This window comes from Xyrauchen texanus, chromosome 18, assembly GCF_025860055.1.
Source record: "Xyrauchen texanus isolate HMW12.3.18 chromosome 18, RBS_HiC_50CHRs, whole genome shotgun sequence".
NCBI classification, from domain to species: Eukaryota; Metazoa; Chordata; class Actinopteri; order Cypriniformes; family Catostomidae; genus Xyrauchen; species Xyrauchen texanus.
The window spans coordinates 4,117,023-4,130,680 of record NC_068293.1 but is presented as its reverse complement, the minus strand read 5'-3'; the positions used below and the strand labels follow the sequence as shown (position 1 = coordinate 4,130,680).

Below are 13,658 nucleotides of genomic sequence, written 5' to 3'. Positions count from 1 at the left end.
AGGGGCTTCTTTCAGGAGCCTTGGATACCTCTGAATATGAAAAATGGCAATACAAAATTGGCGGACAGAATTAGCATGTCCCGCCCCCGGACATACGGGTATAAAAGGCGGGGATCATGCACCTGTTCAGTCAGGTTCTGCACTGAGGAGCCGAGAAAAAAACAGCGGTTTGGTACAGTGTTGTGGCGAGGAGGACACTAGTAAGCTAGACGTTCCCCTTCTGTTACTCACTCGATGTTGTATCGATTGTAGTGACACAAGGGGCCCCAATTCAATAGCGCCACCTACACAGAACCATGTTACGTGATCTGCTGATGCTGGTCCAGCTAGCTGTAGCATGCCAAAGGATCACGGGCAAGCATACTGCACGTAACCTTCCCCAATGTCCCACTAAGATGTCATATTAGGTGTTTTATTAGGTTCACGTCATCCGACAATAGTTTTCCACCCTGTTATTAGGGGGGTGGGAACAAGCGAAGTGACAAGCATGGGAGCAGGCCAGCCGCGGCCTTTTCTCTCTCTATGTTTCTCCTCATAGAGTGTTAAATGCGGGTTCTGCATGTTCGGACCTGACAAAAGATGGGACGAAACCGACTCAACCCGGACATTGTAGAATCTCGCAATGGTATTGGGTGATGCCTAGCCCACTGCTCTACAGATGTCTGCTAGAGAGGTGCCGTTGGCAAGTGCCCATGAGGATCCTTATAGAGTGTGCTTGAACCCCCAAGGGGGCGGGCACAGCCTGGGTCCAATAGGCCAATGCCTATTGTGTCGACTACCCAGTGGTAGCCTCTGTTTGGAGACAGCGTTCCCTTTCCGCTGTCCGCCAAAGCAAACAAAGAGCTGCTCAGAGTGTCTAAAGCTCTAAGTGGGGTACAAATAGGTAAGCAAAGCACGTACCAGACACAGCAACGATAAGGCTGGGTCTGCCTCCTCCCGGGGCGTGCTTGCAGGTTCACTACCTTGTCCCTGACAGGGGTTGTAGGAGCCTTGGGCACATAGCCCGGTCGAGGTCTTAGGATGACATGGGCATCTGCCGGACCACACTCCAGGCAATTGTCGCTGACAGAGAACGCTTGCAGGTCTCATACCCCCTTGATGGAAGTGAGCGCAATCAGGAGGGCCATCTTCTGGGAGAGGGCACTTAGCTCGACTGACTCTAGCGGCTCGAAGGGGGTTCTCTGAAAGCCTGTAAGGACCACAGAGAGATCCCATGAGGATCATGACCTGGGAGGCATGACCTGGGAGGATTCATCCTCCGGGCACCTCTTAGAAACCTGATAATCAAGTCGTGCTTCCCTAGGGACTTACCGACTACATGCACCTTTAAGGTGGAGGGGGACAGCCGCCCCTCCAGTTTTTCCTGCAGGAATGAGAGCACTGACCCGACTGGTCACCTCTGTGGGTCTTCAGATCAGGAAGAACATCAATTTGCGAACAGATGCCACTTTAGGGCGTAAAGCTGCCTGGTAGAGGGAGCTCTGGCTTGGTTGATTGTGTACGACAGCTGGTGGTAGACCACTTAGATCTTCCACATCCCGTCCAGGGGCCAGACATGGACGTTCCAGAGGTCTGGGCGCAGATGCCCCATACCTGAGAAAGAAGGTCTTTCCTCAGGAGAATTTGCCAGGGAGGTGCTGTCACGAGGAGCATAAGATACGAGAACCAAGTCCGAGTGAGCCAGTAAGGAGCCACTAGAGTGACTTATTCCTCGTCCTCCCTGACCGTGCACAGCACCTGTGCAAGTAGGCTCACTGGGGGAAATGCGTACTTGAGCAGCCCCCGGGGTTAGCTGTGTGCCAGCTCATCTGTCCCGAGGGGACTTGCCTCCGACCTGAGGGAGTACCAGAGCGGGCAATGGGAGTTATCTTGGGAAGCGAACAGGTCTACCTGTCCTTTGCCATAACGGTCCAAGATCACCTGAAACACCTGGGGGTGGAGCCTCCACTCCCCATTGAGTGAAGCCAGCCCAGGATATGAGTGGCGTGCAGCGACCTCAGTCAGTGCTGACTCCAAAGGAGGAGATGGCGGGCGAGTTGTGACATGTGACGAGAGTGCACGCTGCCTTGGCAATTAATGTGTGTTAATGTCGCGGTGCTCTCTGAACAGAGAGGGTGGCCATCGCCTGTCCGAGTGCCTGCGCTGTGACCTTAGTGGCCCGGAGGGTGAGGTCAGTTGCTGAGCTCAGTTCCTGCAGTACATAAGGATCAGGACAATCCATGTGTAGTTCTTTAAGTGCCTTGGTCGGGTGGGTTTGCAGGAGGGCCGTGGCATGCAGGGCGTAAGCGGCCCATCCGGTGGCTTTGGACGGCAGGGACGACATCGTCCTACTGGCCTCGTGGGGAGTACTGGGCGATCCCGCCAGGTGGCCATGTTTTGCGGGCACAGGCGCACCGCAACCGCTTTGTCCATTTAGGAGACCTCCATGTACCGCCCCGCCGTCGAGGGTAGTGAGAGCGGATGTGCTAGGAGGTCGGTTTCGGGCAGTAAAAGGTGCCCGCCAAGATATCGTCAGCTCGTCATGCACTTCCAGGAAGAAAGGATCTGATCCGAGGAACCAATCGTCTAGCCGTGAGGGCTGAGGGGGTATGGGAATTTCTGGTCCAGCCCAATGAGAACATGAACCATTCATAAATGCTGCCTCAGTGTGATCGCATCCCATGCACATGAGGCAGCATATATGACCGTCAAAAGCGGAGAGATATCTTCCGCATCCAGGAACTACACAAAGGCGGAAAGTCATCTTGAAAAAGATGTTCAACGGCAATGTGTTTACTCTTTTAGAGGAAATAAACTCTTTTAGGAAACGCTGTCGAAGCGCCCAGGGGCATTGACTGCAGAGAAGGGAGAAAGCCGCTGGTAATGCACTTTAGGATCCAACAGCAGTGCTCTTAGATGTGAGTGGAACAGTATTTTTTCAGCTCGCTGATCACACAACCGCTCGGCTCTGAAGAAAGAATCTGACTGAATAGATGCACGATCCCCGCCTTTTATACCCGTATGTTCAGGGGCGGGACATGCAAATTCTGTTCGCCAATTTTTTATTGGTCTTTTTCATATTCAGAGGTATACGAGGCTCCCGAAATAAGCCCCTTGTGTCACTACAGTCGACACAACGTCGAGTGAGTGACAGAAGGGGAACATACCTTTACAAGTTTCTTCATGTTTCATTATTACAGGGACATATTAAAGATTGTATTAGTCATACTGGTCAAGCTAAATTACTAAAAAATTCTGATTCGTCCAGTTAAATGGGCAGTATCAGGGTGGACAATAACAGGGTGGACATTCAGTGGATAAATGAGCCACTACATGGTCTGTGATTGATATCTAGGAAACATATTTGCAAACTAATATTTATGATATTATTTCTGTTAACAGAAATAATGTATATTGAAATTTTATAATGAAATTAATTTCCCATAAATATTCCCATAATAGGGTGGAGATGTTATGCTTGACCACATATGACTAACACCATAAAATAAAGGAAAACTTAAATAAAACAATAGAGTTATACACTTCAAATAACTCAAAGTAATTTTGCAGAATGGCTGATGTCCACCTCCATGTGATGTAATTTCCTAACATATATCTTCAATGAAAGGTCATGGTGTCATGATATAACAGGGTGCTCAATAAATCAAAGAACACACAAAAAGCCTCCACTATCAGTGTTAAAATGACATTTACCACAAATGAATGAGAGAATGTAACACTAAACTCTTAACTGTATGTGGGTAGAAATCTAACAATTTAGCATTTATTTTTGTCAAAGATGATTGATGTGCAGTTTTTGGGACTTGAGGAAGTGACAATAGAAAAGGATTTAAATTATTTAAAGTTCATTCTTTAAGCCCACAGAAGTGTTACATTATAAAAGTCTTTATTCTTTTTAACAAGCATATCAAAATTGTAATCCAGTGAAATTAAACAATATAAATACCACACACACTTATAATGGCGACTTAAATGTCAAAAAGTTGTAGAAATGAATCATATTTACAGGTGTTCCCACACGAGATGCTGTTTAACATTGAAAACAGTGCTGACGGATGCAAAAACACGTTCTGTGTGAACGTCGCCTACTAAACTTAAAATGAAAATCGCTTTAAAACAACGACCAGGAAGAAGAGAGAAAAGCAGAGAAAAGGCTTAAAATGAAAATAGTGTATTTCTAATGGGATTAGTGTTGTTGTTTTGGCAGTAGAGAAATGTAAGAAAACTAAACATGTCCCACTATACTTTTATTTTGAATGAAGGCAGTAATGCAGTTTTTCTTACCTTTCTTTTTCTCTCTCTCTCTCTCGCTTTTCTAGAATGAGAATAGGTGCATTTACTGGTGTTTTAAAATCCCAGTGGTGTGAAACAATTAACATGCACTCGAATACTATATGAATTTGACAAAATAATCTTGCATCGGACAGAAAACATGACAGAAGACGTGCACTGATTTTTAACAGATTTTTCCCCCGGCCATTTCTGTCAAGTGTAGCATCAGTGTAAAGAAACATCCAATATCTCACACAACTCACGTGAAAGGTGTGTGTGTTTCATGTCCATTTCTCTCGATTTGTGAAACATTCTCAGCAGTTTGGGTGTGTGACGCTAAATTTATACGGAGCGCAATTTTTCCCCTTAATTATGGGAAATTTCCTTATTTTACAGGACTTTTGGCAAATTTCATTAATTAATTTTACCTGATACTGCTTCAGCGTGAGGTTGACGCTCTCTCTCTACACTCACTGTCATAATTCCCTCAGTCGATGATGGTGGTGTTAACGGTTGTCAGGGGCAGGAATGGTAGAATTCAAGTGATACGCCAATTACAACAAAGAATCTCCAGTTTCACAAAACAGCATCCAATACAGTTAACAGGAAGCAGCAGATTATGGACTACTGAAGTAGCAAAACAAGAGGTTATACCGAGGGTAAATGCAAATATTGATTCTTAGATGTCGTTATAGTATATCGATTAAAGTAAGCATACGGCATATATGTGCATATGGCCCCCCTCCCGTTGAAAGAAAGATATATGCAGTAAATAATGTGTAATTTGTAATGTTTACATCTTGAATTCATGGCGCTAATGCTAATGCTAGCATGCTAGTCTTGGCCATATTATGCATCTGTTACCCTCTTTTATTGTATTTTATGATGGAATTTGTGAAAGTAGTCCACATAAAATCATGAAATATAAAGACATTTGATAACATTGCAAAGGGGAAGGGAGGGAGAAGGGAGAACAATCCTGATGTAAAATTGCTTCAAACTGAATTTCCAATAAAAATTTATTAAAAGGTGAGTTCTGAAAAAGCATTATTTCCCACACCTTTCAGCCCTCCAAACGTAAATGTATTAGTTTTCACATATCCCAGCTAAGCTGGGGTCAGAGTGCAGGGTCAGCCATGATACAGCACCTCTGGAGCAGATAGGGTTAAGGCCCTTGCTCAAGGGCCCAACAGTGGCATCTTGGTGGTGCTGGGGTTTGAACCCCCAACCTTCTGGTCAGTAACCCTGAGCCTCAACCAAACTGAAATCATTTCTCTTTAACTGTTCAGTATTTGTTATGGTCAGGTCATTGATGTTAAGAGCTGTCTTTATTGAATGTGAACTCTCAGTGTCTGGTGATGGCTCTGGTTGTACTGTCAGAGATTTCTTTGTTCACACTCCTCAAGCTGATACAGACTGTATGGAAATCTCAACACTGCCCATCACAATGATGAAGTCAGTCTTTGTGGTGACTGCATGAATTATGAGTAATATTTATGGATATTAGACACTAATTGTATTGACGGTGATGGCTCATTCCTATGGTAAAAGAGTGAGTGAATCAGTGCCTGAGAGAGATAGAGAGACAATGTAGCATATTCATCCCACGTAATCTATAACATTAAAAACCATTTAAAAGCCGAGGAATATGTCAGATATGGCCCCTTCCATCCCTGAAAGTTACAAGAAATGCTCTTACTGAAACAATTGCTGTATAATGTATGTTCCTTAAGTGACTTTCAGTGCCCTGTAGCTCACAGACACTGATGCACAAATCTTTGGTTTAGTAGCATTCATCAAAGTGAGTATTTTTAATAATCAACAGCTGACACCTGCTAGATGACAGGTGGGTTTTAGAGACAGCACAGTCATAAATTAAAGTAAGAATTGTAACACTGACTGTCTGTAAAGAACAGACTTTTCTGTAAAGGAAAACATGCCGTATAATATGGTGTGTAATCTAAATTGTTATACCATATTAAATCTTGCAATTAATATAAAAGAAAGTCAAGTAGCTGAAAGTAAAAACACATTTGATGAATTCTGATGAATAGTTATCCATAACACTGACGTGCACAGAACGGGGCAGCAGGGGCGCAAGCCATTAGACTAATCACTTTAAGAAAAATACCATTAGGCCACCGCATCCCCCTATACGCATATTACACTGTCTGCGTAGGGCACCAATTCCCTAAGGGGGCACCATCATACCGTAGGGGGACACTTTCTTATCGCACCTTCGCACTGTGCACGACGTTACCAGGGTGATGCCATGGTACTGAATGATTGATCATGTTCATATTTCCTGATACTGTCATGGTACTCCAAGTTAATTTAAAAAATACCATGGTTTTACTAAGAGGCATGTCATAAACATGGGGTTATCACAGACCAGGTCTGAAAATAAATAAATAATCAAGTGTATTACCATGGTGCTTTTTGTGTGAAATATAACAGAATAGGGTATTTGTCACGATTCCCTTGTTGTCTGTCCCGTGTTTTCTGTTTCACTCGTCACTGATCATATTCCATGTCACGTTTTCCTTGTTGTCTGCCCCATGTTTCATTTGTCTGTCTAAAAACTACACTTCCCACAATTCCCTGATCTCGTCACTGCCATCATTGCATCATTGTTCTCACCTGTGTCTCGTTTTGTCATCATCATGTCTCCTGTGTATTTAAACCCTGCTGTTTCTTCATTCCCCTGTCAATTGTTGATGTTTGTGGATGCCTGTTTCCGTGCTCGTTCTATGTTTATCCTGCCAGTGCAACCTTTCTATGTTTTACGTGTTTTAGGGAAATGAAAGCCTCCGCCTTTCATTTCCCCATTGCGGGTATTTCCTTTGTTCCTGTTCTGTCTGTTTTCACGTTTGTTCAATAAAACCTGCAAATAGATCCTCACTCCACGTCTGCCTTCATCTTATCCGTAACAGAACAATCGACCCACAATGGATCTAGCAGGGTTCCTCAAAAAGCTGACAGAGGCGGACTTGTCTGTCCGGGAATTCTCCCACTTCTTTGCCAGCGTGGCCAGTTACACCGGCTGGGACGACCATACCTTGAAGGTGGTGTACCGGTTCGGTGTTCCCAAACACCGTTGGTGGGAACTGCCGGAGACCGGAGACTGCACCTGGCGGGAGTATGTGGGACTCATCGTGGAGGAGTTCGCTGCCGGGGAGCCACCTCTCCTGATCCCGGGTCCCGCCTCTGGGCTTTCCTTGCCAGCCACGGTGAGTGAGCCAACCCCCACGCCTGCCGTGGTCAATGAACCAGCACTGCCAACTTCATCCGCCCGGAGGAGGAGGAGAAGAAAGGCCTCTGCTCTCCAGCCTCCGCCAACCACGGCCAACCAGCCAATGCCTGCAGGCCCGAACGTCAATGAGCCAGCACCTGTAGCCTCGAAAGTCAGTGAGCCAGCGCCTGTAGCCTCGAACGTCAGTGAGCCAGCGCCTGTAGCCTCGAACGTCAGTGAGCCAGCGCCTGTAGCCTCGAACGTCAGTGAGCCAGCGCCTGTAGCCTCGAACGTCAGTGAGCCAGCGCCTGTAGCCTCGACCGTCTCCGAGCCAGCGCCTGTAGCCTCGACCGTCCCAGAGCCAGCACCTGTAGCCTCGACCGTCCCAGAGCCAGCACCTGTAGCCTCGACCGTCCCAGAGCCAGCACCTGTAGCCTCGACCGTCCCAGAGCCAGCACCTGTAGCCATGACTGTCCTAGAGCCAGCGCATCTCGAGCCTCCCAGGGCTCCGCCTCCCGAGCCTCCCAGGGCTCCACCTCTCAAGTCTCTCGAGCCACACAGGGCTCCGCCTCTCGAGCCTCAGGAGGCGGAGCCGTGGGAGGCTCAGGTGACAGAGCCAAGGGAGGCTCTAGAGGCTGGGCCGAGGAAGGCTCAGGAGGCGGAGCCGAGGAAGGCAGCGTCATAGGAGGCTTTAAAGGCGGAGCCGTAGGAGGCTCGGGAGGCAGAGCAGAGGGAGGTTCGGGAGGCTCAGGGTGCTCGGGAGGCGGAGCCCTAGGCGACTTGGGAGGCGGAGCCCTAGGAGGCTTGGGAGGCGGAGCCGTAGGACCAGGGCTAGGAGGCTTGGGAGGTGGAGCCGTAGGACCAGGGCTTTCTATGGTTCCGCCTCCCTTGGCTCCGCCTCCTAGGCCTTCCTCGGCTCCGCCTCTTGGGCCTCCCACAGCTCCGCCTCCTGAATCTCCAGAACCTCCCTCAGCTCCGCCTCCTGAGCCTCCAGAACCTCCTTCAGTTCCACCTCCTGAGCCTCCCTCGGCTCCGCCTCCAGTGGCTCCCTCAGCTCCGCCTCTGGAGCCTCCTACGACGTGATCTCCTGAGCAGTCCACGGCTCCGCCCACCTCAGCTCTGCCCTCGGAGTTCCCCATGGCTGTGGTCCTGAGGCCGACTCCCAGGCCACCTGATCCAGTCCTCTTATGGGCACCTTGGACTGCCTGTCTGCCCCTGTGCCTCCTTGGACTGCCTGTCTGCTCTCTGTGCCTCCTTGGACTGCCTGTCTGCCCCCTGTGCCTCCTTGGACTGCCTGTCTGCCCCCTGTGCCACCTTGGACTGCCTGTCTGCTCTCTGTGCCTCCTTGGACTGCCTGTCTGCTCTCTGTGCCCCCTTGGACTGCCTGTCTTGTGCCCCTTCTGTCTGTCTGTTTGCCCCTTGTGCTCCCTTGGTCTGTCTGTTTTTTTTTGGAGTATTCCCTTTTTTTTTTTTTTTCTAAGGAGCGTCTGGAAGCCGCACCTTTTGGGGGGGGGTTTATGTCACGATTCCCTTGTTGTCTGCCCCGTGTTTTCTGTTTCACTCGTCACTGATCACATTCCATGTCACGTTTTCCTTGTTGTCTGCCCCGTGTTTCACTTGTCTGTCTAAAAACTACACTTCCCACAATTCCCGCATCTCATCACTGCCATCATTGTTCTCACCTGTGTCTCGTTTTGTCATCATCATGTCTCCTGTGTATTTAAACCCTGCTGTTTCTTCATTCCCCTGTCGATTGTTGATGTTTGTGGACGCCTGTTTCCGTGCTCGTTCTATGTTTATCCTGCCAGTACAACCTTTCTATGTTTTCCGTGTTTTTGTTTCATTTCCCCATTGCGGGTATTTCCTTTGGTCCTGTTTTGTCTGTTTTCATGTTTGTTCAATAAAACCTGCATATAGATCCTCACTCCACGTCTGCCTTCATCTTATCCGTAACAGTATTATTTGTGATAAATGAAAAATGGAAAGAAATATGTACAGTGTATATACAAGAAAATGGTTAAATACTCAAAGTAAAGAAATGTTACATATTTATAATTACTAATCCCACTGAATCTACACCCCTGTGTACATATAATTAAAACTATTCTTATAAGACATCTTATAAGCTGTCCATTTGAGACCTAAAGGTGGGTATTTTCTTGTGTGAACCAAAATCCTTGTGATTTGAATTGTGAATGTGGCGATTTGTTGTGAATGTGCCACGTTTGCTGGCAGTGAATGTTCATGATGCATAAAGCTGAACACATTAGCTGGTTAATTATGAGAATAACAATCTATTCACTTCACGTCACATCTACTTGAACTGGCAGGGTCAAGTTCCCATCATTGGTCACATTGGCGGTCTCATCATACGCTTTTGAATGATGAGTCCAGGCTTTTGTCATGATGAGAATTTCAACAGTGACTCAACCGTGATCACACAGCAGTGCCATTCACATTCCTCCTGCTTCCTGTGCTATCAGACAAGAGTGTGGGCTGCCGAGTCACCATGCACACAAGTACCCTGCAATTCAAGGGTCTCCCACTTGCTCTTTATCTCTATATAAGATTCATGAGATAATTTGACATTCCTTAAAGGAATAGTATCCAAAATTGAATATTCTTGGAACAACAAAGTAATTGATGACACAATATTTTTGTGTTCCACTTGAGAAAGAAAGTCTATATTTACATTATGTGGGGCACTGTTCCTTTAATGTGTTTAGAGAGATACTGGCTGGCTGGCAGTGCATTGTTTCTCCACTTAAATGTTTTGCCAGCACACAAGAATGTCGCTGTTTGAGAAAAGGAAGGATGTAAATCCTTCCACTCTTACACTCTTTGACAAACACTTTTGTCCAAAGCAACTTGCAGTGCATTTAAGGTGTATATTTTACTAGTATATGTGGTCCCTATAGGGGTCAAACCCATGACCTTGGCATTGCTAGTACTATGCACTACCAGTCAAGCTAAAGGAACACTATATTGTAGCCTTAATGTCATTTTAATTCACAGCATCTCTCTATTGATTGTTTTGGCTTTGATCCTTGTTTCAAATGTCCTGTATTTCCAATGGATAATAAACAATTCTCTTTTACATTAAACTGATTTTCATATTCAATAATCCTGCACCTCAGTCCAATATACTGTAGCAAATGGGTGAATGAAAACTAGATCAACCAGAATGCACAATAAACTCTTCCGTTATCCAGGAAAGCACACGTCCAACCAGCAGGAGGATCCTACCGACACCATTGCATCTCTGTCATGACAGTTATTCACTTCCTGATAGAGTCACTCTACAGTAATACTCTTTGTGGTAAAATGATGCCTGGATGACTGTATGTGCTTTGTGCATAACCTCATACTGTGTCACAGTGAATAAAAAAAAAAGTTTTGGCAAATCAAAAATAGTTGTAGACTGATGAACACAGACTGAAGTATACACACTCTGACGGGTTTTTAGTGTTGAAGAAGCAAAAACTAAATTTTATTTTGTAGTTACTATGGTGACTATCTCCCAATATGTTTACAAATGCAAAGAAATGTTGGAGGTTTAAAGGAATATTCATGGTTCAATACAAGTGAAGCTCAATCAACAGAATTTGTGATATAAAAAAGCAAAACATCTGGCTTACAGTGAGGCACTTACAATGGAAGTGAATGTGGGCAATTTGGAGGGGTTAAACACAGAATAATTACTTACTGTATAAGTGCTTTTATAAAATGACAAGCTTCACATTTCTGTTACAACTATTTATTTTACATTTTAAAGAAAAGGAGGGACGAGTGGAAATGTATTTTTGTAGTAATCAATATTATACCACAAATGCTGTTGATTGAGCTGAAATTGAATTGATCGGGGAACATGACATACTGCGTCTATGATGTTCTCCCTCACTTGTTTCTTTATGAATTAATAATTAATCTTTCCACCATACACAAATATTTCAGACTGTTTTTCAAATTTACACACTTTAATGGTAAGACAAATTTCCATCAAATTCAATTAAATCATCTTTAAATGATGTGAAAGGAAGTAAATGGTATGAATATTATAAATTCAGGATGAATGTGAAGTATTTAATTAAATTAATGAGAAGTACAAACTTTTAAAACTTAGTACAAAATGTATAGGTTTTCAAAAATAAAAGGCACTTTTATTTTAAAATTCAAAATGATTGTATTTACTCCAAAAACATTAAAGAGCAACAAAAACTACCACAACACTTTCCTAAAAACCTGCTTGTCACTACACACTGGAAAATGTTCCTGATCCATGAGATATTTGTGTGTGGTGTCTAAAGTTTGATTTTGAGGCAATTTAAACCTTTAAAATGTTGAAAAATGACATAACTAATGAGAATTTTGAGACAAAAATACTTATTTGTAATTTTCAGTTTTGTTGAAGGTAATTAAATCAAAAGTTTTTTTCTGAAAAACATCCAATAAGTGGAAGAATAAAATATGCGGTAAAAGTCCCCCAGGAAAACTTAAAAAAATACATTAAACATTTTTATCCATTATTATTATTCCATATATTTATTTCATTTTCACACGAATTATGTTGAAGAAATTAATTTTCAAAAGACATTTATTTTTAATAATTTGATTGTATATTAATTATGTATTTAGTATTTTTAACGCTGTTTGGTATTGGTTACCTGTTATATCACGTGTCATGCATAAAACATGCGTGTTAGAATACTGTAAACATACACCAGTGAGTTTATCAGGATCATCAGATCAGACTGATCGTTTTACACTTCATGCTCTCGCGCTGTTACAAGAACCTCCAATCCATATTTCAGTGGCTGCTATTTCCCTTAGATACACATTGGACCTGAACAAAAGAGACTGATTTTTTTATTTTTTATTATTATTATTTATTTAAAAAATCGTTGCAGTTAAAATTGTGTCATTGTCTGCTAATGAACAAACACTCTTGCAAACAAAATGAAATGGTTAGCAGTAAATTGAAGAATGTTCTCTGTGAGTTAGGGGACAGCAGTGGGAGGAGGGGAGGGGCCCTCAGTCAGTCAGTCTCTCTCGCATTCAGCGCAGCGCAGTGCGGATCTCAGCTTCTGTCCTCTCAGTCTCAGTGCAGCGGGACCGCCAACAAGGGCTATATTCATACAACCACATCAATTGCAAGCAATGGAGCTCTTTCAGGAAGGGCTCTCTGTAAACCTGTGGATTTTTTCATTGCTCATATGGACTTCAGCAAGTGCATTTAACCTGGACACACAAAACGTCCTCAGGAAGAATGGTCATCCGGGCAGCCTCTTTGGATTCTCTCTGGCCATGCACCGGCAGCTCCAGCCCACCGATAAGAGAATGTGAGTAGACTTTGTTATCGTTGATCATTGCGATTACATTAATGGAGATTAATTGACTAATCGGGATGCGCGCTCCACACCCGTTTATCTGGCGCTCATCGTGCACCTGTTCCCTTCTCATTTTCAAACAGTTGTGCAACTGCTTTCTCATCTATAAGAACATGGAATGATCAATTGAATTGTGCATTAGTTGATAAATATATAAACACGTTCTTTCTGAATGGTGAAATGTGCTGAGAGTGATTAGTCCCAATAAACATAGAGCACCCGGTGCAGTCTGCAGTCAATGGTGTTGAGTTGAGCGTGTGGGGGAAGGCATGGTGCTTGAAGAGGCTGCTGCTTACTTAGACAGGCAAGTTAACAATACCTAACCTAATACGACAAGCTACTAAGATAATGGCTTTTCTCACTGAAAGAATTCAGCAAGAGCAAAGGCACCCAAATAACACATCAAATAAAGGTTTTTCGGTGGTTCTTTACAGCCCTCTTCTGATCAAGAACCTGTTTTTCTCTAACTTTTTGATGCAAAGGACCCCCAGAAATGATGTTCCATTAGCAAGGGCTCCCCTTTCTAAAAGGCAGCTCTACATTTTCATTAATAAAGGCCATTTGTTGGTGATAAAACTTAGTAAGTGTGAGTGAGCATCTTTTTTCCACTTTAATATTAAAGTTAGATATATAAAACCTGAAGAGAAATATTCAATTCAGTTGATACGAATGTATTTGTACAATAAATGTTGCACTTAGTCATTTTTAGTTTGTTGTGTCCAATAACAGGGTGGTTACTGAGATTAAGTGTTGTATTCGGCTGGTCA

At 44.2% G+C, this 13,658-nt stretch overlaps 1 protein-coding gene across 2 annotated transcripts in view; it reads left to right on the top strand.

Moving 5' to 3' along the window:
* The first annotated feature begins 12,582 nt into the window (after positions 1-12,582).
* The window catches only part of itga6a (integrin, alpha 6a), a 45,165-nt gene continuing 44,089 nt past the window's right edge, over positions 12,583-13,658 (top strand). For both annotated transcript variants that reach the window (XM_052148831.1, XM_052148833.1), the window contains exon 1: positions 12,583-12,843. In XM_052148831.1, coding sequence (XP_052004791.1) covers positions 12,662-12,843 — 182 coding nt within the window. In that variant the 5' untranslated portion in view covers positions 12,583-12,661. The remainder of the gene's footprint in view (positions 12,844-13,658) is intronic.